The sequence below is a fragment of the Crassostrea angulata genome, chromosome 3, assembly GCF_025612915.1.
Source record: "Crassostrea angulata isolate pt1a10 chromosome 3, ASM2561291v2, whole genome shotgun sequence".
Taxonomy (NCBI): domain Eukaryota; kingdom Metazoa; phylum Mollusca; class Bivalvia; order Ostreida; family Ostreidae; genus Magallana; species Magallana angulata.
This window is the reverse complement of record NC_069113.1, coordinates 31,526,370-31,551,814: the sequence shown is the minus strand read 5'-3', so window position 1 is coordinate 31,551,814 and position 25,445 is coordinate 31,526,370. Positions and strand designations below refer to the sequence as shown.

Sequence of the window (25,445 nt, the reverse complement as noted above, 5' to 3'; positions counted from 1 at the left end):
CAGTAACCTATCTTATTTGGTTGCAGTAAATATTAACCCTTATCGTATAATACTAAAAATGTAGTACTATGGGAATTATATTCAAATATAACAACATTCTGCATACAGGTATCGAGTTTTAAATGCGAATCTTCTTGTTTGGTAAAGAATTGGGTCATACCTTTATATCGTTTTCAAAAGTAATAGTTTGCAATTTCGTTTATTCAAAGTTTATTTTAACAGGTAAACTAGATATATTTAATCCATGCCAACATTTATGGCATTTTTTCATGTGACAAGCATTTAAGATCATTTCAAAATTCGACAGCTTTGTAGACTTTACATTTGTCTATCTGCAACATGTCAGATGTACTATTTTCGAGCATGAAGTATGTAGAAACTACGGATTGAAAATGTGACGAGCTAAAGATTAAATTTATAAGCATAAAGCTAAAAAAAATGTACATCATACACAGGAACTTAATTAAAACTTAAAGTCTTTATGCCCGAGTTGTTACACTATCAGAATTAGGTGAAGGCAACTTTGAGTTTAATGACCGTCAAAATTATGATTAACTATTTTTATGAATACAGTGCTGAATATTAATACCAGGTGAATGTGTTCACCAAGATATTATTTTTCTACTTCGGAGTCGACTCGATCTTTGAAGCTGCCGTGCCATGGTATCACTTAATTGACGGTTAAAAATATATTACTTTTTACCTTAACAAAAAATCAAAAAGTGGAACACTACCCCGAAGTTCATTTTTATGTTTGCTACAATATTCGATCGGCAATTAGTTCATGTTTATAAGTTTTACTGCTAGAATCCTATTGTAAATCGCATAAAATAAATATTGTCATTATTCATCGGAAACCCCCTCGACTTAATCAATGTTATTACAAATACTACGTATTTTTATTTACTACAACGAAGCACGGGATTCTAGCAGCACTTTTCATATAGTTTAGGTCATATGCTTTCGATGTTTACCAAAGTCATCTTTCATAATATCCGGGGTAGTATTACACTTTTGCATTTTTTTGTACACACTGACAGAGTAAATGTCTATCTGCTTACCTTATAACACTCGTTATAAAACCTGATTATGACCTAACTAACACTCATCAAAATCTTAGGTATCTGTATTAAATAAGTCTTATTTCGCCATTATTTACCCTGCATTCCGATGATTTGTCTCCCGACATAATCTGCTCTATTAAACATGCTTGTGACGTCATCAATGATAATTATACGTAATACAGAGAAATCGAAGATAAATTCAGTTAGAAAAGTTTCTAGTGATATTCTATGCCTGTAGTTTTTATGATTTAAGGTAGCTCGCGGGTTTACTGCTTGCGAGAAAACCTACCCTGAAAATTTGTCCGCGTGATCGATAGGTTTCAATGATTTATTTCTAAAATTTATTTGAGATTTGTCTGCTTAGTAATAATTTTATCGTGATTCAAACACAGTGTCGCTGATAAAATCAAGCAACGCCATTTCAATGAAATATATAGTAAAATGCATATCTTAGTCGAAAACCGCATTTCAAAACTATGCTTCAAATTTTTAAACGATCTAGACGAACTTAATTTTACTCAACACAATAACAGAAAAGATTATTATGAATCAATTTATAGAAAAAAATCAATATGTGTTCTCGGCAAATTTTTCGTAAAACAACTTTAAAGATTTAAAAGATTTCACAAAATCCTATATTCTTATCACGACGTTTGCCCGACGTTATCAATTTCTTTCGTCTGAGAACCAAATATGAAAATGCGCTGGTTGACCAGACAAGCTGATTTACACATATTAGAACATTAATATTAATAATTAACATTATTATGAATGTTTTCGAATGCATAAAGGAAATTTATGTAAGGTTGTAAAGGGAAGAAATATGGCTACTTATCTTTTCAATGAGTCAGTCATGCATTCAATGCAAAAATAATTACCATACACGTATTGACATATAAAAAAGTTTGTAATCGCATAATTACGATAACTAGCTAAAGCCAAAATGATTTTAATAGTTAGATCGGTATTTGAAAATTGTGAAACGAGCGAAGTTAATGCATACGGTTCAATTTATTTACAATGTACTTGTCTAAACAACAAATTAAAGAGTTCCAACGCACACTCATACCTTATAGAACTCAATGCGACAATGTATGTCATCTTTAAATTTTTAGCACTTGATAATTATAAATGTTTTCTATAAACTGCAATTTAGCTTTTTGAAATATTTCATTTTATGTTTCTAAAGATCATTTGTTATTTCTAAATAATTTAATTCTGGTTGTAACACGCTTTCTGATTGGTTGAAAAATTTATTTTATATCGTATAATGAATGTTGCCTACGTCATAGTATGACAAACGTCAAAAACGTATCAATCCGCCTGACGTTACGTTTGAATTTTGTACAATTTGATGTCATTTTATAGATCAAATGACCGTTTTTATCAACAATTGATCGCAAATAAATTAAATTATAAGGAATGAATTTAATATTTATTAGTTTTATACGATATAAAATGGTTTGGAACAGTTTACGCTTTTTTATAAACCGCTTCGCGGTTTATAAAGCGTAAACTGCCCCAAACCATTTTATATCGTATAAAACTAAAAAATATTGAATTCATTCCTTAAAAGAATTGTATGAGTTTGTTATGACGGTTAACTCTTTACGTCGAATCCTATTGTGACGTCAGCAAACCCGCGAGCTACGTTAAACAAGATATAAAGTTAAAATCGACATGTTTCTGAGTAAAATATGACATCATGCTGCTTATTGTGACGTCATATTGATCAAAGGAATTTTTACTCTATCGATTGCTGAGAGTTGCCTTATCATACCTGCGTAATTTCAAATCTAATGATTTCTACATAAGATTTTTATTGCATTCTCTGATCATCACAGTTTCAAAACTTTCATCTTTTATGATTCATGAGAATTTCAAATCTAATGATTTCTACATAAGATTTTTATTGCATTCTCTGATCATCACAGTTTCAAAACTTTCATCTTTTATGATTCATGAGAATTTCAAATCTAATGATTTCTACATAAGATTTTTATTGCATTCTCTGATCATCACAGTTTCAAAACTTTCATCTTTTATGATTCATGAGAATTTCAAATCTAATGATTTCTACATAAGATTTTTATTGCATTCTCTGATCATCACAGTTTCAAAACTTTCATCTTTTATGATTCATGAGTACAGCCAAAAGAAGAGGTTTATCGTTTTATTCACTTCTCAAAATAATAGATTGTTTTGGTACTTATCATCCAAAAGGCATTATGTGTTGTTGACACTTTTTTCACAGTAAATCATTCATTGAATACACAACTAAATAAAGTAATTGTTTTAATAATTTTAAACTCTTGATGACAAAACTCTTGAAAATTGTATCTAATTGTGTTGTTATAGTCCATTCAATGAATGCACAACTAATTAAAGTGATTATTTTAATAATTCTTAACTCTTAATAACAACGTTCTTAAAAATTGTATCTAATTGTCATGTTATAGCTAAAAGGGATTTTCGAAATTTTTAAATAATGCAACTCATATATTTTTATCTAAAGAATTGGGGGGTTTTTTTTGTCGTTAAAAAAACTTAAAATCAAGTACAATTTCATTTCTTCAATTCATCCCGATTTTAAAAAGGAATATGGATAAATAAGTAATGCAAAGCCATGTAAATGTCTTGTAATGCGAACATTAGATTTTGAAAAGTAATGCATTACAAGTATATGTACTCTAAGCTTAATTTTGTGGCATTAGACACTACTAGCATTACTTAGAGAACGTGATTTAGTTATCTTTAAAACTAAGCGACATCGACCAAATGGTATTTTATCTTACCTCAATGTATGCACATGCGTACCAGCATGAATAGTTTGATAGTAACACCGACAAATGGATTTAGCATGACTCTGATCATTGGATGTATACTTTTCCTTCTTGATATAGGTGAGAATCTGTAAGACTCATTTTTCTTCCTTTTCTTCATCAAGCTTTTTTTTAATTTCTTTTACTAATAATTTTGTTATTGTTTACTTATCCCTTCGCGCTTCTCTTAAAATAATCAAAATGTTTATACAAATCATTCATTCATCGTGAAAAGGTAAGTTTTTACATTGCAGCTTTTGGGTGTCCCCCCCCCCCCCCCCCGGATGGACTACTTTCAACACGTCTTGCTATCATTTATCATTAGAGGAAGAATCATGGATGGATAGCATGGTCAGTGGTAAACGATAGTTTGAATATTTCTACTTCAAAATAAATCAATCATTTTCATACTAAATTAAAAAGTATACATTTTTCCATCTGTATCCACTCAAATTCTCCTTCTCATATCATATTTTTCTTGTTTGTTTTACTCCCTATGGGTTTGGCATAACTATCGCTTTTTAAATGATGGTTTACATATGTTTTTTGATGTTTTATCAATTGAATAAGTGTTTGTTGCAAACTCTAGTTTAGTTTTGAAGGGAAGAACAAATAATAAATTCAGAAGTATGAAAGTCTCTTTCACATGAAGCATTAAATTATTTCTTTATTTCCGTATCCAGAAAATGTGCGAGATACACGGTGCATACCTGGTTCATGTAAACAGTGCCAGTGAGAATACATTTACAACCAATCTAATGGTAACTAATGGAGGTGAGTATTATTAACATTGTTGCTGATTATTTGATTTTTAGGTCATATGAGTACTATGATGACCTATTGCAATCTGTTTATGTTCGTCCTCGTGCGTCATGCGCCGTGTGTCGTGCGTTAAAGCTGACATAACTTCATAGAAGCATTTGGTCAATCATCATATTAGTTTTGATCGCTATATATATATATATATATATATATATATATATATATATATATATATATATATATATATATGTAATTCTTTGTTGAGCTGAGAAAATTACGGTGATCTATTTTCAATTACTTTCTTAAATTTTGGTTTGTTTCTTCATATAACAAAACAAATGTTTACTGGGGTTGAGGGCAACATTGATTATATTAGCCCCTGAGGGACGAAATAGTGCCCGACGCGAAGTATTGAATCAATTGTTAATCCCAGTCAATATTTGTATTATATATATATATATATATATATATATATATATATATATATATATATATATATATATATATATATAAAGGTCATAGTACATAAATGGCGTGGATTTAAATGGCAAAAAAAATTGTAGCGGGTCATGCATGGATGGGCGGTTCTGATTGGACTGTAGAGGGAATGTGGGTATGGGAACCGGAAGGAGAGTTGATTCAATACTCAAATTTTGCTGTCGATGATCATGAACCCAACAACAAGAACGGTCAAAATTGTCTGAAAAAGGGTATTAGTCAGTATTACCATTGGAATGACCAAGACTGTGACAGACTTTATCCTTATATTTGCGAAACTACGCAAGATGTTCTCTTTGTTCGTTGCATATAAATAAGTCGTTTTGTTTTACCGGGGAAAGATATTTTAATTGTTCTGGGTTTAATATATAAATTATCAGCCTATCCAATGAGTGCATGTAAGCAACACAAAGTGACAATTTAAAATAAACATCACACAAATATATTCGAAATAACTACTCACAGAGTCAATTTGAGTAAACTCAGCTGTTCTGATACGCTACTGCTCTCGAACATCCAACCAATCAAACTGTGGCTAACAAAACTACACATGCACATTTTACGCTAATATTCGCAATTTTAATGTAATGACAGATGCATTGTGTTATCTTGTTTTATTCTTTAAATTTGCATTTTTTAGAAATACATTGTCACATCTGCATCGTCACACGATTTTGAAACGATGAAAAAATATCTATTATAGTCTGTCCCAAGATATTTATGTTGCATATTTGAACGATTTTTAATAAAAATACACATACCTGTGACTGAAGTGCAATTAAAATCGATGAAAGGGAAAATTCCCAAGATAACTTCATTCACACATTATCATTTTTCCCTCGTAAAAATTCGCAGGAATGAAAACAGATTTCCTACGGAGATTTATAATAGGGAATGTTGACATCTGTTCTCCATTCGGAAATACTCGGGACACCTCGCGCAATTTTTCAACGTTATCATCCGGGCGTCTTCATCTCCTTAGCAATGGAAAAACCTAGTAGACTTTTTATTTTTAGCCGTGTACTGATACCCGACAAGCTAGAGAGGGCGTTTCAAAAGGGAAATCTTAGGATTTTTTCATACTATTGAATGAACATCGTCTGAACCAAGAGGTATTTATAAATATTGAATAATTTAAGAAAATATGCGGCAAAAATATCTTGGGAACGACTATAATTCTTTTTTTTTAAATATGTATCAATCTTAAATTGATATTCATTTTTTAATATGTGTTTTTTCAGCAATAAAGATGAAAATCCAGTAGTTGGCTAAACATGTGTTTGTAAATTGTAAATAAATCAGTCAGACGATAGGAATTCATGTACATGTGTTATTTATGTTAACGTTCATGGAGCAGCAGGTTTGTGTCATTCGAATGGTAGGAAAAATAAATATGTACACTTACATGGTGTACACATATGCACAACATTGTTAATTTGCTAATGATTGTTTGATGGAAAAATCATATCTTATCATAAGGACATTTTATTGAAAAATTCAGATATTTTGTTTGTTGATTGATTTCTAATAACAAGCCTTTAAGGTATTCAATGTATAATGAAGGGGTATTGAACAATTTTGAACAATTTTAAACTAGTTAAATATATATTGCTAGATAACAATCAAAGTAAAATGAATCAAATTCACATGACTGACAACATATAAAAAGCCAGTCATTTTGCACCTTAAACTTTTTTAATGAGTTATCTCCCCTTGATGAAAAAAAGAAAATTTTAATTTCGCCAAAGTATCTGCGGTAAATGATTCATTTTATTTCATATTTTAATAAAGAGAAAGTTAATACATGTATTAACCAAGAGAGTTTTACCAATTTTATGTTACTTTTTACAATATCTTAACAAAACACACGTTACCCATAGACTACAATGCAAAATTCAAGGTGTAATTAGTTGGACCATAATTAATATTTTGAAAATTCCTTTGGTGGAGTAATTTTATTTGATAACATCTTCAAAATGATATAATGATTAAGAATATCGGTCCATTCATTTATTAGGTACAACATGTGGTCGTTATACATCGAATACCTTAAAACAAGGTGAATTTTTTCCATGAAACATTTCTTTACTTAACAATATTACAGACTATTACAGACATGCACATCTATTGATATAACATCTACAGTTGTAAATATCTCTCTTAAAAAGAAAAAACAGCAGTTATTTTGAAAAGTACACAAATACGAATGATATATCAATATACAATGTGTATAGCTAATGTTTAAATCTACGTACTTTTATCTGAAACCAAGTGATCACGATTTAATAATCTTGTCATCTAAACGCTTTCCAATATATCACATAGTGAATGTAACACAGTTACAGACAACTGGTTTCAATATGACCATGGTAATTGGCGGTATACATTTTCTTCTTGATATAGGCAATTATCTGTCAGGTCAATCATGTGACGTATCTTATCTTGGGTTTTTTTTAACCTCTTTCGTCGTCGTCCATCTTCCGACGTACGTCGTGCGTCGTATGTTAACAATTGTACATTTTAAACGATCTCTCATGGTCAGAAATTTTCGATAACTCTAAATTATCTGCAAATTTTTTATTCGTACCAGAAATCTGCCTTTTATATAGAGAAATTTTATTAGTTTGGTATTGTTGCCTGACGTCATGACGTCAGGCATATCTAAGGTTTAAAAGTTGCTTATCCGAAACAGTGCAGACAATGGGACAAGCAATATCATGATATTTCACAAAAAAGATTAACCGATGCATGTTTAAGATGTCAGCATTTATATTCACAATTGATGAAAATGTTATATGGCATGTAATAACAACAGCAGGCAAGTGTCTTCAAGTAAAAGGGACGGTCACCATGCAATGCACGTGTGTAATCCTGATTTAAAAATAGATCAGCATTACACCATATTTGAACGGTGAAAAAGGGGTAGGGGGTCATGACAACAAGTTGTAACATATTGTCTATTACGGTACAATGTAAGTAATAATTGGTGTTGGATTATCATTATTACGAAAGAGTCATCAGTTTGGATTAAAACAAATATATATTATATACGGCTGACCAGTATGTTTACTGGAGGAACTCAATCGCCAAAGCGGGGTGTGAGCCGATTTTCGTTCAGTTGGGCGATTTCATTAATCTTGAAAAGGGGTCATAACTCGCGTGTCTTACTAAATGTACATTACTACATTTAACAATTACTAATCAAGTGTGTTTCTTAATTCGATAGATTTCTTCGAAGACACCCGATCAAAAGTATAATATAATATTGATCTGATCCCCTCCCCATGGATCTCTGCCAATGGATGAGTTCATTTGTTGTGTGAACGGTAATAGCAGGATTTCGCGCCATAATGTCTCATTCATAGTTTTTGCGCGCTGATTAGTTGACGAGTCCGTTGGGATCATGCGAACACCCCAGAGCACACCATGTGTTTACATCACAGGCACGTAGATTCGGGGGTTGGGTTGAGGGGGGCTGCTTCCCCCTCCCCACTTTTTTGGCGGCTGGCAATTTTCTTAAACTTTATATGACAAATGGAAATATCATAGATTTGCCCCCCCCCCCCCCCCTCCACTTTTGTAGGAGCACGCAATAAATGAAACTGCAAATAAGGAATTCTAATTGAATTGAAGTTACAGTTAGGTTATTTTTCATGAAGAATTCACCCTTTTTTAATTGCTTGTCAAGATGATTTTGATAAAGCTGCCCACACACATTAAAAAACAATACGTGTTTGTACCCTTTCATATTTCATATGGTTAGAACTTTTTAAAAATGCCTTTCAGTTGATTTTGCATCTTAATATAATAAATACAATTTTTTAAAAAAAACGACTATTTACTCTCCAGCTTTCAAGCTTACATGCACTTCAATTATTGATATTTGATATGTGCACATGCCTAAAAAAATATTGAATTAAGTGATAAATATGTACATAATTAAGTGATATATATGTACATATTCTAGATCGAAGATAAGACTGACATTTCGTCTTGAATTTGCATATTCCGTTTATAAATTTATGATCAGCAGCGAAAATTAAAATTCATTTCTGATAAGATAACCTAATTGATACATGCATGCTTCCATTGAATAATTTTGTTTAGTCAGGCAAGCTTTTTGGAAAGCTATTACTTAATATTACATTCAGATATTCAACGAACTACAACAGCTACGTGGTTTCACAGAGATCTTCTACACACTGGGAAATGGGTTTGATCATCCGATACACCGGTACAACCGTCTTTTTATTGTGATCGGCTTCGTATGCTTTCGTATTACATTAACATAGCTGACCCATGACACTACATGCTAATCATTCCTTTAAAAAAATACCTGTTCTTATTTGATCTCAACTTCTATATCTATTTCATTAAAATCATCGTGGGCGAAATTGCAAGAACTTCGAATTAAATTCGTTAAATGCATGGATAGCATCAGTAAATGTTTTCTTTTTTATATAGTTTATAAAGTTTGAAGGATGAATCACATTTTTGAGATGAAAAAATGCTTTGAGGCTGATAATCGGTGCACCTTAAATTCTGTTTAAAAACTACATGACCGGTTTTTTTTAATATACTCTGATGTATCTCAGTACGAATATCAATTTTAAATTTCATGACTATTACTTCATAGGGACACTAAGGACACTCACCTGTAACAAAAATTAAAATAATAGATATTTAGATCTGTAAGCTACGGAAGCCCTCTTCCTAAATTGTAAATTTTATGTCCCCCGGAGTAGAGGTATTGAATACAGTGTAAATACATACACATTGTCACTAGGCAAAATTGCTAACGCACCATTTACTATTTCTTTGATTTTTTTTTATCTGAACACAACAAAGATTGATTAGTTTATTATAATACAGAAAATGAAACATAATTTGTTGCAAACTAATTGACCAGTTGCTTTGAGTACTGTTTATGAAACATTGGTACTTCCCCCCCCCCCATTATGTGATTCACATATCAATTGACCGGTACCAATTTTACATCTTCTTGTTTGGTAAAGATGTGGGTCATACCTTTATATCTTTTTCAAAAATAATATTTTTGATCCAAAGATGAAATTTTGTTAATTAAAGGATTATTTTAACAGATAAATTAGATATATTTGATCCATGCCAACATTTATGGCATGGTTTTTCCTGTGAAAAGCACTTGTCATATAAGGTCATGTCAAATTTCGACAGCTTTGCAGACTTTACATTTGTCTATCTGCAACATGTCACATGTGCTATTTTCGAGGATGAAGATACAAATGTAGAAACTACGGATTAAAAACGTGCCAAGTTAAAGATTAAATGTAAAATCATAAAGCTAAAACAATGTACACAATACAAAGGAACTTAATCAAACCGTAAAGTCTTTATGCCCGAGTTGTTACACGATCAGAATTGCCCACATACCAACACAATTTGATATACCGTTTTACACTTTACATATCTGTGTTTTCTAACATGGTTACCATCCTACTATCGCTGCTAAAAATAAAGTGCCCGGAACTTTGCCGGGGAAAATGATCTTTTGTTTGTTTTTAATTGGATTTTTCATTCCACAACATAAGTACATATGTGACATAATATGTGAATGATACATTTGTAGAAACATATTACAGAATCTCTAAGCTATTTCTACTTGAGGTCAGACGACACGTTCCTCAATTTTAGATAACTTTTTTCAGGAATTTGTTAATGGTTTACTACTACTTTGACAAACTTTCTTGCAAAAAATTAGGGTACCTTACCAGGCATTTCTGCAAAATACTAAAGTATGCAATATCCTATATAATCTTCTGCAAATTACAGTTGAATTGCTGATATAAAAATAAAAACATCTACAGCACAGCGAAATTATTAGAACAATATCTCCGCCGGGGCGGGGCTTTGAACTCACGACCTCTAGAACCTTTACGCTTTTGGCAGTGAGCGGCCACGGTTCTAACGACTCGACCATCTAGACACATAACGAAATCCAAGTAAATTTTGATCATATTTGAAGTAATTATAAAATTTATATTTTTTATTGGAACTCTTTATTACGAGGAAATACAAAAAAGATTTTTGAGGAACGTGTCGTCTGACCATAATAGTACAATTTTGTATATTTCATCTGAAGGGAAAACTATCTTTTATTTGTCTTATATATCTTTTAATTAGCCTTGCAAACAAGGTATATTCTCAACTCAAAACATTCTGCGACTTAACAATTTTACATGTTATTTTTATATTATTCTAGTATTCTCTTCACAAAAATACCATATTTATTTAGAGAAGTAAACAAATACAGACACAACAAGAAATATACATCACTATATCAGGTTTGAGCAAATGACATTGTTTAAAATGTATTTATTTACATTACCACTACTTGAATTTGGGCATCATATCACTATAACCATAAGGTAATTTTCTTAAAAGTAATGCACAATATTACAATTACATGGGTAAATTAATGCATTTTCTTTATCATAACTTTATGAAAAGTCAATATATTTTTTTTCAAACTATAGGTATATAAATATAGTTTTTACAAATGTTTATATATATGAAACACACTTAAGCATATCTACAGGTCCATTTTCACTATTAATTTCAAATCTAATGATTCATACATTATTTTGATAATTTTGAACTCTTAATAACGAAAGTCTTAAAATTTGTTTCAAATTATGTTGTTATAGCCCTATTATTGCATGCACAACCAACCGATTAAAGTGATCATTTTGATAATTTAAAACTCATAATAACAACATTCTTGAAAATTGAATCTTATTGTCTTGTTACAGCTTAAAATGATTTTCTAATTTTTTTAATAATACAACTTACCTATTTTTATCTCAAGAATATTTTATTTCATCGTTAAAATAACTTTTAATGAAGTACAATTTCAGTTCTTCAATCTATCCCAATTTTATAAATGAATATGGATAAATAAGTAATGCAAAGTAATGCCAACACTATATTTTGAAAAATAATGCATTGCATTACCATTACTTCTAAGCTTAATCTGTGACATTAGACTCTACGAGCATTACTTAGAAAACCTGTATACATTTCCATTAAATATATCAATGCTCCAAGCAAAGATTTTGTTATCTATAGAACTAAGCGACCACGACCAAAGGGCATTTTTATATAACCTCAATGCATACACATATGTACCAGCATGACTAGTCTGATAGTATCTCAGACAACTGGATTTAGTATGACTTTGATCATTGGGTGTATTCTTTTCCTTCTTGATATAGGTGAGAATCTGTTCGACTCATTTTTTTTTTCTTTTCTTTATCAAGCCTTTTTTTCTTTCTTTTACTAGTAATTTTGTAATTGTTTACCCCTCGCGCTTCTCTTAAAATAATTCAAATGTTTAATTTCTACAAATCATTCACGCATCGTGAAAAAGGTAAATCTTTACATTGCAGCTTTTGGGTGTCCCCCCGGATGGACTACATTCAACACGTCTTGCTATCATTTATCAATAGAGGAAGAATCGTGGGTGGAAAGTATGGTCAGTGTCATACAATAGTTTAAATATTTTTACTTCAAAATAAATCAATCATTTTCTTATTACATGTAAATTAAAAAAGTATACATTTTGTCAATCTGTATCCTCACAATTTCTCCTTCTTATATGATATTTTTCTTATTCATTTTACTCCCTATGGGTTTGGCATAACTATCGCTTTTTAAATGATGGTTTGCATATGTTTTTAATGTTTTATCAATTGAATCAGTGTTTGTTACGAACTCCAGTTTAGTTTTAAAGTGAAGAGCAAATTACAAATTCAGAACTATGAAGGTGTGTTTATTTTTATTAAATTATGTCTTTATTTTCGTACCTAGAAAATGTGCGAGATACATGGTGCATACCTGGTTCACGTTAACAGTGCCAGTGAGGATACATTTATAACCAATCAAATGATAACTAATGGAGGTGGGTATTATTAACATTTTTGCTGAATATTTGAATTTTAGGTCTTCTGAGTAGCTCAGATGACCTATTGCAGTCCGTTTCCGTTCGTCATTGTGCGTCATGCACCGAGTGTCGTACGTTAAAGATGGCATAACCTTATAGAAGCCTTTGGTCGCCATATTAGTTTCGATCGCTCCACAAATGCCACTGGGGTATATTTATACAAGTCTAGAAAGCTAAGGTCGGTTGTTTTCATTATCTATTTGTATGCATATTTTAAACCAAAGTTGTCAGATTCAAAGTATCTGGCCGATGGTTAACTCGCCCTACACTTTTCGCCATGATGTCAATTAGTCAACCCGTTTCTGGGCATCCCATTCTAGAAATTTCTTTCCATTTATACACAAATCGCATTAATTGTTCCATTTTATTTATCAACTTTTTGTATTATTCGAAGTCCGATCCGAGGTATCTGCCGGCGATGCATCTTGAACCTAAACTTTTCGTTAATTAGTCAATCCGCGTTCTTGGTTACCCCGTTCTGGAAAGTTCTCAAGCGAATGTGTTTCAAAACTAAAATCGCCCACTAAAGAAACGAAAAGGTCATTTTATTTATTCAACATTTGTTAAACCCTAACTTCTATGTTTTCTCTAAATAGGCTCACAGTAAACATATTCACTCTTTATGTAATCGTTCAATATTATTTCATTGCAAATATATATTTTGATGCAAAAACTATCCAGGACTTGGATCCGCCAAAGCGTGTCTACAACCTTACTTTCATTTTTGCTATTTTGGGCTTGTTTATCGAAAGTGAAAGTAGGTTTTTGATTAATTTCACAAAAATTACTGATCAGTTTAAATTCAAATATCCCTAACGGATATCATCACGCATGTTTTAAAATACCAAAGGTGTAAGCAGTTACTCTGGTGCAGGCATTTTGTAGTTTCTTTGCCAAATGTTTTAATTCATAAGTATAGATACTCATTTAGAATATATAGAAATTATCACTCAGAATATTTTTTTTGCAATATTGAATTTATCGTTAGCAATTAATAGTAGCTCTTTTATAAAATGATGACATATTAAGTAATAAATTGTAGTGAAGGAGCTGTGGTTAGGCGGTTCCGATTGGACTGTAGAAGGAGTGTGGGTATGGGAACCGGAAGGAGACTTGTTTCAATACTCCAATTTTGATCACCATGAACCTGACAACTATGGTGATGATGAAAATTGTGTGAGAAAAGAACAATCTGCTCATTACCGTTGGAATGACAAACCATGTGACCATCGTTATTCTTATATTTGCGAAACTTCGTAAGTTCTTTTCTTTTTTCGTTGTTTCTAACTAAAGTTGTTTTGTTTTGCCGTGAAATTAAATTTTAATTGTTCTTGGTATGGTTTATAAATATATATATCCCAAACTATCACTGAGTGCATGTTAGCAACAAACTCTTACAAGACAAACAAAAAGATTCGAAACAAACATCCAATTATTTTTACAATAATACTTTGGTCACACGGTCATCTGAATCAACTCGCTCATATGTCATATTCAAATGACACTTGATAAACCAACTTGCTACAAAAGCATATCTTAAATTATTATTCGTAAACCCCCAGAAAACGTATATTTTTGCAGCATTCGCATAGTATGTGGGTTTAAGTTTCAAAAGACATTTACAAATCACACTGGAATGAATATATATATATATATATATATATATATATATATATATATATATATATATATATATATATATATATATATATATGACCGTATTCTTAATCTTAAGCAAGTACATGGGTAGTTCGAAAGCGACCTGTATGTGTATCAGACAGCTAATTTTAATCGAGTATGATATTTTATATATAGGTTTCTGGTACGGTGAGAAATTGACTAATGCAATAAGTAGTCTTTCATCGTTCAGACTGGTTTGGTTTAATTTCAAATAACGCCGAGACATTAATTCTTAAACGATTTTCATTATGTATCATTTTAAAAACTTAAATGTTTATTTAATTGTAATCTTCCATCTTATGGCGTATCATTCACAGCAATAAAGTCGGAAATCCAGCATTGGGCTAAACATGATGTGTTTGTAAATTGCAAATAAATCAAGTAATTGAAGTGTTTTAAAGTCATCTTTTACGGAGTCTCAGGTTAGATTTATTCCAATGAAAGAAAGCAAGGACTGGAGATTTGTGGTAGAACGTCAAACTTGACAAAAATACATTGGATACTGAATCAATAGCATCTGAACAATTACTTGCGCTGTAATATCAAAGATAATAAAAATCAAAAATGAAAATAACAATCCAGTTTTTAATCACGTGTTTAAAACTTGGTTTTACAAATTTTAACAAATTCTACTTATACTCACATGGGGGATTATGCACGGAAAAAATAAGATAAACTCGGCATTTCTGACTTATCACCGTTTTTAAAGATTGTGATAAACGAAAATGTTCGCATCTATTCAATTAACGTATTGGCTTTTCTTTAGAAACAATATATGTTCGTTTTAAAGACAAGGAGCACTCATTGACATAGATTTGTCTACACACCTTTATACCTGTACGGTTCAACATTTTCATAACCAATTGACCGTTATCAGTAATCGGTCATCGTGAATTTCTGTGGCGTGGCTGTTGTCAATAAGATTACCATGGAAAAGGGTCTCGGCCTTATCCTCCTTGCTTCTCTTGGTGAGTTTGCCTATTTTTGGGCTCAATGTCATTCCCCTATATTTGAACTGAATCTTTAATTGCTTAAAACTGCAAAATATGATTGGAGGTTTTTTTTGTTCGTGATAATTAGCTGCGGGCTGTCGGAATGGTTGGACGGTGAACAAGAATTCTTGTTACCACGTCAGCCGTGATACGGCGTCCTGGGTAGAGGCCACGGTATGATTCATATTGGATTTTATTTAAAGAAACAAAACTGGCTGAGGTTGTTTTCTTAGCTTTTGTTAAAATTCTTATTTCTTTCATAAATGTTCAAAGACTTAAGTTGATCATGGAGTTGTTTTAACATTTTAGTGGACCATAAGGGTTTATCTTGAAATATTACTGGAAACATGTACACAATTGAACTAACCTTGCATGCACCCAAAATGTTTTGTTGTACCGTATTCTTTCAGTTTATTTAAAGATGATAATCGCATTCATCCATCATTGTGTTATTCTTTTTTATCTGAAACTTTCTGTAATTTATTCTTTATGATCTAATTTAAAAATTATTAAGAGTTCATGATATTTATTTTGGCAATACTCATAATTAACTTGTATGTTATTTGATTTACATTCCTTGCTACTGCATTTATTGCTTTATTGTCTTTATGTTATTTTCATCTCCTGACTAATGAAGAGAATGTGTGAGATACATGGGAGCTATCTAGTTTGGGTAGAATCTGCTGAAGAGCAAACTTTTGTACAAAACTTGCTTCAAGGACACCATCATGGTATTTATGAGAGTTGTTCTAGATCTGCAATTGACATAAAATTAAGAGAAATATAAGGACAATATACCGGTATGTTTATTCCAGATTGATTATATGAGGATGTTTTGCATCTTAAATTCGTAGAACACAATTACTGGTTGGGAGGATCTGATTGGACATCTGAAGGCACGTGGTTATGGGAGCCATATGGCAAAGCCATAAACTACACCAACTGGTTACATGGACAGCCAGATAACAGTCACAATGCCGAACATTGCCTCCTTTTGGACAGGCATTCCCATTATAAATGGAAAGACAATGACTGTCATGAGGCTTTTCACTATATTTGTGAGGACTCGTAAGTTTGGGAAACCAGCAGTATTAAACATCATTATAGAGTGCAGGGTTTCTACTTCTATTTATAGAATAAGAACAATGGTTGACTCAAAGATTGGAATTATTGGGAGGCTAACAATTATCAATCATGAGTATCGAACCTCCGCACCTAGTACTTCACTATTTACAAGTAATTTTGTTGAAATTAATGTTTTTAAGCAATATTTTAATTAGAATAAGATTTTTATTTATTCCTTTGGATCACAATATACAGCTTTTTCGCACAACAAAATATACAACCATTATAATTTATATCGTTCTCATTTTAGCGACGGAATGAAGCCTACATCAAGTGAAGTTTTGGGATAGGAATGAAATTACTTCTACTTCTATGAATAAAGATAGACATTGCCTAAAACAGTTTTGTTCTATTAATTAACATATCTCAGACTATAGAGTGGGATACAAGTTAATTTGGTATATGTTTCATATTCATAACTTATTTTTAACATGATGTGTTTGTTAAAAAACACGACATTGACCTAAAACACTATATGAAACCAAAAACACATTTTATATCCATCCCATTTAATGGAACATAATGGAGAATTGTTATCTAGTGAAAATAAAACATTTATTAAAACTAATTTAAAAAAAAAAAGGACAATATCTTACTTCCTACATTTTTTGCACACTATATAACGGATTTAACTTTCATATTCTATGTCGACTTCCGAATCTAATTGAGTAATCGCACAAGCACGATTAACTGTTCGACACATATTATAACTGCAGGTATAGCTTGACCTCGCTATTCGATTATACAAATATTGGTTCTCACACCCCTTTCCCCTTCCCCTACAGTGTGCGTTTATTGGATGCATTGTACGCACGTCAATCTAAACATGAATATTAATTTTTGAGATGGTTCACGGTTTGTTATTGTCATTTTTTCATAAAAACCTGTTAACCTGAACATATATACTCGAATGAAGGCTTACTATACATTCAAGCTGCTAAGTCCGATTTTTTGGCTACAACAGAATAAATAATTTTCTATACAAATCAAGTTGAACCTCCTTATTATACTAATCGGATCACCCCGTCCTTTACCGTCGTACGTTAGAAAAAAGTGCGACGGAAAAGGTCGAGGTGATCTGATTGCTAATTACACCAGTCTCATACAGTCGGTTTCCTCTCACAGAATTATTCCAAGTAATTTAAAATAATTTATGTATGGGAACACAAATAAACCCCCAAAAGGAATGCATCATAATTGTGTTAAGAAAAGGAAAAAATTTGGTTTCGTCCTCCGGTTGATGCCACCCGTACTCCGGTTGATTCAACCCGCATATTATGCACCAACTCTAAACAAACAAAACTACAGACAGATGGGTGAAACAATGCACAAAGGTTTTTTTATTTGCCAAAACATTACTTAAAGCTTTTGTTCGTTATTTAAAACGAATGTCTAGGTCATTATACTATCACACCCGCCATGCTGTCTTTGACGAAATAACGGGGTACTGTTTTATATAAAGTTTGTTTTGTTATGCTTAAATGACCGGGAAAACTACTACAATGTCTACCAATTTACATTTGTTGAAAATATCAATCGTTTTAAAGCGTACCTAACATTGTGAAACATAAAAATATATATAAAATCGGGCAAAGCAGCTTTGAATTACTGTTGTGACTTCATGCCTTTGCATTTACAGTCCAATATTTGATCTAAACATGTTTTTTATTATGCTTAATATTTTTGAATTTATTTTGATTGCAGAACCTTCAGAACTGTTTTCCTTTAGAATCGGAATGTTTAGTGAGGAATAAAAAAATGAAAGTTAAGGCCAGTGTTTTTCTTAATTTAAGCACTTGTCAGACAGTGCTTAATTCCCCAAACTTTCTAATATTTTTACACAGATAAGTATTTGGTAATTATCTAATACTAATGCGCACATATACATACGTCTGCGAAATACTTAACAATAGCAATTCTTTTATCAATTCACCGTTATCAGTGAAAACCCTCTGTGAATTTCTTTATCACGTCTGTTGCAAATTGTTGCCACGTTAAATATGGAAAAGGGCCTCGTCATAGTCCTATTTAGTACTATCGGTCAGTATGCTCTATTCTGATTCACATTTATGTTTTTTAAGTGCCTTTTTTAAACTAAATTTTTCATTTAAGCTATTTACATTTGTTTTCAGCTGCGGGCTGTCGGAATGGTTGGACAGTGAACAAGAATTCATGTTACCATGTCAGCCGTGATGTGGCGTCCTGGGTAGAGGCCACGGTATGATTCAAACTGAATAAATGATAACTATTTTATGTCTTATGAAATGATAGCTAGATAGACATCAATATCATCTACTTTTTTTCAAGTGAATAGCAGACTGTTTAATTTTGATGTTAGAATGCAATTTTTAATTGATATGTATGTTTAATACTTGTACAAACAAAATAAAAGAATGATATTCTGTATATACCTACTCTCTGGGGCCCCCTCTTTATACAATAAATAATGTGAAATCTACATCAATTTTGATAGTTTTTCAGACACGAGTAAATAAAAATATCTTTAAAACGGTTTCCATAGTTCTGACATATTTCTGTTGCGGGGATAAAGTAAGAAAATATCACAGCGGAAAATTATCCTGGTTTGTACGCGAGGTAAATAACAGTCATTTAATTATAATGGAGAAGAACCCCTACCAAAAGTTTAGTTTTATATCTTGCATAGGATTTTCTTATTCTGGTAAAAAATAGTATTTCATGAAGGTACAATGTCAAAGATTACGTGTATGCAAAAATAAGTGTAAAATTCGAATATTTTACAACATTTATTTTTTGTTATTCTACCGAGGGACCATATGGCACAATATTTTTTGAACGCCCATTGTTGCTCAGGTGAGCGATGTGGATCCATAGGCGTCTTGTTATTTAGTGAAATCATGCATTAAAACAAGATTCATTACATTGGATAATGTAAATTTCAAGATCGCTTTACTTGCTTCCCTTAAAGATAATGTTATAATGAAATAATAATGCATCTTTATTCGATGGACACTTTTTTTTATTTTGCTTGGTGGTTTTTTTTAGGGGGGGGGGGGGGTGTTGGGGTTTTTTTAATGAACATATTTTTATTCTTTAAAAACACCCATTGTTCTACAGAAATTGAAAAAACTTTTGATTTCTATTCATTGATATCAAATGTCAAGCTGTTGTTGTAATGAATGCATTGTTTTTTATTCAATTTTATTAGATAAATATAAATTTTCATTCTTGACTTTATATACCTAGAGAATGTGTGAGTTACATGGAGGCTATCTAGTGCGTGTCGAATCTGCTGAAGAACAAGCCTTTGTACAAAACTTGATTCAAGGACTCCATGGTACTATATTATTATTTATATCATAAAATAACCACCTTCGCTTCAAATCTCATTATTTGTGTTCATCATATTTTCTTTTGGCCTACATGTTGCGATATATATATATATATATATATATATATATATATATATATATATATATATATATATATATATATATATATATATATATATATCTTTCCGCATAGCACGACAGTACTGGTTAGGAGGCTCAGATTGGACAACAGAAGGCGCATGGGTATGGGAACCATATGGCCAGTCCATAAACTACACCAATTGGTTACACGGACAACCGGATAACAGTCACAATGCCGAACATTGTCTCATGGTGGACCGGCATTTCCATTTTAAATGGTTGGACTCTGACTGCCATACAGCTCTTCACTATATATGTGAAGACCCGTAAGTAATGGGGAAGTTGTAGTCGAAATTAAACAGGACATATGTCAATAAGAATTGCAACAGTTTTCAAATACCCAACGCGATATTTTTTTCCTTTTGACCTGAGCAAGTGGCATTTGTTAGCCTTAATCAAATTGTGTCCCTTGTTTGTCGCCGTTGTCATCATTTTTGTTTTCATTTTTATTTTCTGTAGAACTAATTTGCTTATTTAAACCAAATCTGGCAAAAAGTATCATGCAGTTAAGGGTTTTCAAGATTGTCAAATGAATGGCTAGTCTTCATACCACTGGGGAAATAAGAAAGAATGAAAATAAGGCGGGGCATTTTAAAACTGCTCCTCTATAAAGCCAACTTGTACTATTTATTTTGTAAGATATAGTTTAATTCCAGAACATGGCGGCATTTAAGTATTTTTTTCAGTACGAACAAGAGTGAAACATTACTTATGGGATTTTTTTGTGTATTGCATTTTTTGTATGTAAAGTTATTGTCATTCAGGTAAGTAAAGTGGTCCCTAATTTTTATGAAAAAGTTGTACCAAAAATAGGTTAAATATATAAAAAAAAATTATCAGAATTTATTTGTTTTAAATCTTTTAATCTTTCTGTATTCTGTTTTAGCGAGGGAGACATTACAATCGGTGAAGTTTTGGGATAAGAACAAGTTTTGCAATATGTTAAAGCTGCTTGGTCCGATTTTTTTGTAATTACAGTATCAAATTGTTTTCTATATAAATCATTTATCTTAGAAAGTTATGGACTTTCTCCTATTTACACCAGCAGTATCAGTCTCCTTTCAAAGTTAGAAATATTCAAAGTAAATAAAAATAATTTCTCTTTGGGCAAACGAAAAAACAAACCAAAATGCATCACGGGAATGTTTAGAAAAGGAAACCGCTTGGTTTCGTCCCCCGAATGATTGGGGTTATTCAACCCGCATGCTATGCATCGATTGTAAAGAAAGCAGACTTTGGAAATATTAGCGAACAAAACGTACACATGTTTATTTGTAATTTGTCTGATCATTTCGACCTTTATTTAAAGCGATGTTAAAGTCGTAAGACAACTATACCCCTCTCGTCGTCAGGGGTGAAATTTAACATGAGGCGAAATAACGCGGTAACTTTTAATGTCGTTTGTTTTGTTAACATATTTTGTACGTATTTTTCTTCATTGAAATTTGACATAATTGACGGGTATAAGTACTGCAATGTCTATTATTATACATATACTAAGCATAGCCATCGTTTAAAAGCGTGCATAAAATTTGATATAAAATCGGACCAAGCAGCTTTAAGATCCAATAAAAGAAAGTTCATGTTGAAAAGCGAATTGACATTTTTGATATCTGTATCGTAAACATCATAACATTATGATTTGACAAAGTTTGTATAAGACGTTCCATATTGCTAAAAAATAAAACATCGTTTTGAAGAATATGTTGAATGTTTAATAGGTAATCCATTTTTATAAAAAGTTACAAAACAAGGAGCTTTATTCATAAATCGTTGACAACAACAACAACATGCATAAAATATGTGGATATTTATGAGGTAGATAGGGAAAAGATTGTATAGATTCCAAGTGAGTGCTTTCAGGGGGAAATATTTTGTTGATTTTTCCTAAAACTTCTCTTCATTTGATGAGAATTGTCAGTTGATGGAATGTTGTCAAGTGATGATTATTGAAAATGTCGAGGTTCATAAACCCATCTTGTGTTGTAAGTATTTTGTGGTTAAATCGGATGTTGAATTTTTTGGAAAACCTTCAAATTGCAAAAAGATTTTTCTGTGTAATCATGTAAAAAAATAATTTATCAAGAATCCTCGACACCCCGTGACCTCTACTTTAGAATAATAAGCTTGTTTGCAGAATTTTTTCCAGGTGTGTGGAGGACCGTATAAAATTGAGGGGAATGGTTAAGATTTTGCTATGTTAAATTATAAGCTTTTTTTTAATGTTTACGATTTTAAAATTTATTTTTAAAAAAATGAAAATCCATAATTTTTAACAGTACCATGTCAAATAAAAACTAATAAAGTCAATATATTGTTTTCCAATTTCTTTTAAACACTTTGAAGTCAATAAATGTTTGTTTTGCTTTTTTTCAGCGAGGTTGTGAGACCTACATCCGATGAAGTTATAGGATGAGAATAGCTGTATCAGGGATTTTGTTAATAAAAGTTATCGGCGCTTCCAATTAATTTAATTTATTACCTAATCAAAGGGATTTTGTTGTTTTATTACAAATTAAATATTTGCGTCTATTTTGAACTGCCGGTCAATAGACTGCGATCTATTAGACCGCCGGTCAATAGACTTCGATCTATTGGACCGCCGGTCAATAGACTGCGATCTATTGGACCGGCAACGTATTTCAGAACGCGGGTATGTTAATGTTACATCCTTTCGATAGTTCTCAGGGAATGTATATTCCTTTACATAGACGCTGTTTTAGTACTTGGTGAAACCAAATTCAATGTTATCAAATAATCAACAGTTTTAAAGCTTTATATAAGGTAAAAGACTATTTCAAATCAAATGGGTTGAAGACTCCCCCTTCTTTGTGTAAACTAATACTAATTTGAGATGTTGTAATGCATGCAACAAGTTTTGTGCATGTAAAAGATGAAAAAAAAATCTGAGTATATTGCATAATGGCACGAAAACCATCTGCAATATGCAAATTGTAAACCCCGAAAACTAAATAAGGAATTAGGTAATAAAACAATTATTTAATGCTTGAACAGTCAATAGACCAGAATTTTTTCCCTTGGTGCAGGGAACAGCTCAGTATGATCTATTGCCCTCGGCCGTTGGCCTCGGGCAATAGATCATACTGAGCTGTTCCCTGCACCTCGGGAAAAATATTCTGGTCTATTGACTGCTCAAGCATTAAACAATTGTATACTATTCGTAATACGTGGTGTGAGTGTGGCATTTTATCCAACTCAAGGGTTTCTGATCCGTCTCGCTCAATGTAGAACGGAGTGGATCAGAAACCCTCGACTTGGGAAAAAGATGCATGTGTATGAGGAAATTTCAAATTTCATTTCTATGTTAATAAAGGTTATAAAAAATTGGTGAAATTTTCTTTTTAAAAAGGTTAAACAAAAATAAGTAAATGAGCTTCTCCTAAAGCATTTATTTGGTAAAACAGTTTATTAAAAACACAACTCCTACAATATAACAAAGAATCTTTAATTGGGATTGAATTACTGTAGTTTAAAAAGTGGACCAAGATATTACTCATGAAAATAACACATCAGCATTTAGCTTAATCCTATTTAATCAAATTTGACCTTGATAACTAGATGCCATATAAACATTCATTTAGATTTTTTTGGCATAATGACAAAGTCAAACAATGCTTCCAGATTGTAGTTTATTAATTTGTTGACATAGAAAAACGTGATCGATGCAGTAGGTTTTCGCGATCATTTTCTTTTAATGAAAGGAAAATATGGAGAGAATAATTCCAATTTGTGCCATCCAGTTATTTTTTTTTTCAATATTTTTTTATGATTCGACAAAAAATCTGATAATATAGCGAAAATTTTGACAAATTATTAGCATTTACCTCAAAGTCGTTACAATAATTGACTAGTAAGATGATGACGGTTACTTGTTGGACACTCATGTCGATTTGTTAGATATAGCAATGCCGAAAAAAAAATGATTATCTTTAACCGGTAAGTCTACATGTCAGACTTAAATCAGGTATTGTTAGATCTTTGTTGTGTTACGGGTTTTTATGGGGTTTTTATTTTCTTAAGATTTTCTGATGACAAGTAGAATAGCATATAGTTTCAGTAATGAATTATTGAGTTATTGATTATTTTCTTTCAATTCTACATAAAGAGCAGTCAAGTTTACAGAAATATCGGACAGGTCGACTGAAAAAATCTGATATCTCAACTTAAAAAAATAATGTCAACATAATTATCTCGGGGGAAAAAACAACCCATCATGCAAAACTACGGCGGCGTGGAAGGGCCGGATGAAAAAATGAATAAATCTTATTTGTTCGGACGAATTACGATTTGCTCGGACAAATAAGTTATTTGTTCGGACGAATAAACTATTTGTTCAGACAAAAAAGAGTATTTGGTCTTAATAAGTTAGTTAGTATATATAAATAACACACAGAGAGAGAGAGAGAGAGAGAGAGAGAGAGAGAGAGATTTCATAAAATCAGTTAACGTGATCACGCGCAGTTGCAGGAAATTTTCCCGATTGGAGGGAGTTAGGCATTCTAAGTACAATTGTAACGCCGGTTTTTCTTAAGTAACTAAAAAAATTCGCGCTTTGTCATGAAAATAATATATAATTACTCCCGCCCTTAATCGGCACGCAAAATTTTGACAGATTTTGAGACTTGAGCTTATATCCTGGCAGCAACATATGTCAGATATTGTATAAAGAAAGGGGCGGCGAAAGATGTTTCATGTTGGGGCGGCGAAATTGATCGACAGTTCTACAGTGTGTCAAATTAATCTTGAATTTGATAAATTATTTTTTCGGTTAAGCTTATTTGATGGCACGATATAAGAAACCAAGCCAAGTTGTACCGAATCTTTATTTTTCACCTTTGACGTCATAAAATGTGTATCAAGATGATGCAACGCACATTTGTATAAGAGAAGTTCGTGTTTATGTGCATCATGTGTGGATCTTGTCCTTAGAAAATTCAAATTTATTAAATTTACATAGAAAAGTTATCAAAATAGGCCTACGACCACCCCCACCCCTCGGCAAACATAGATATCACTTATAACCAACCCCCCATCCCGAAAAATTTTTC

General features: G+C 31.8%; 4 protein-coding genes across 5 annotated transcripts; all 4 read left to right on the top strand.

Moving 5' to 3' along the window:
* The first annotated feature begins 4,158 nt into the window (after positions 1-4,158).
* On the top strand, positions 4,159-6,560 carry LOC128178708 (perlucin-like protein). The gene is made up of 4 exons (XM_052846000.1): positions 4,159-4,237; positions 4,570-4,660; positions 5,212-5,428; positions 6,388-6,560. Exons 1-4 carry the CDS (start codon positions 4,226-4,228, stop codon positions 6,416-6,418), a joined length of 351 nt encoding a protein of 116 aa, XP_052701960.1. The 5' UTR covers positions 4,159-4,225; the 3' UTR covers positions 6,419-6,560.
* A 5,699-nt stretch (positions 6,561-12,259) lies between these two features.
* Positions 12,260-15,197, top strand: LOC128178705 (perlucin-like protein). Its single transcript, XM_052845995.1, has 5 exons — positions 12,260-12,399; positions 12,574-12,659; positions 12,995-13,085; positions 14,170-14,383; positions 15,125-15,197. Exons 1-5 carry the CDS (start codon positions 12,318-12,320, stop codon positions 15,153-15,155), a joined length of 504 nt encoding a protein of 167 aa, XP_052701955.1. The 5' UTR covers positions 12,260-12,317; the 3' UTR covers positions 15,156-15,197.
* Positions 15,198-15,617: 420 nt separating this feature from the next.
* Positions 15,618-17,263, top strand: LOC128178706 (perlucin-like). The gene is made up of 5 exons (XM_052845996.1): positions 15,618-15,775; positions 15,888-15,973; positions 16,437-16,530; positions 16,654-16,867; positions 17,175-17,263. Exons 1-5 carry the CDS (start codon positions 15,736-15,738, stop codon positions 17,212-17,214), a joined length of 474 nt encoding a protein of 157 aa, XP_052701956.1. The 5' UTR covers positions 15,618-15,735; the 3' UTR covers positions 17,215-17,263.
* A 1,557-nt stretch (positions 17,264-18,820) lies between these two features.
* LOC128178707 (perlucin-like) lies at positions 18,821-22,845 on the top strand. 2 transcript variants are annotated; one of them, XM_052845999.1, is made up of 5 exons: positions 18,821-18,964; positions 19,057-19,142; positions 20,150-20,240; positions 20,429-20,642; positions 21,263-21,322. In XM_052845999.1, the coding sequence occupies exons 1-5, from the start codon at positions 18,925-18,927 to the stop codon at positions 21,297-21,299; spliced, it is 468 nt and encodes a 155-aa protein (XP_052701959.1). In that variant the 5' UTR covers positions 18,821-18,924; the 3' UTR covers positions 21,300-21,322. The 2 variants fall into 2 exon arrangements, with proteins under 2 accessions (XP_052701959.1, XP_052701957.1); XM_052845997.1 differs by lacking the exon at positions 21,263-21,322 and adding an exon at positions 22,753-22,845 and having other exon boundaries at positions 18,822-18,964.
* The last annotated feature ends 2,600 nt before the right edge of the window (positions 22,846-25,445 follow it).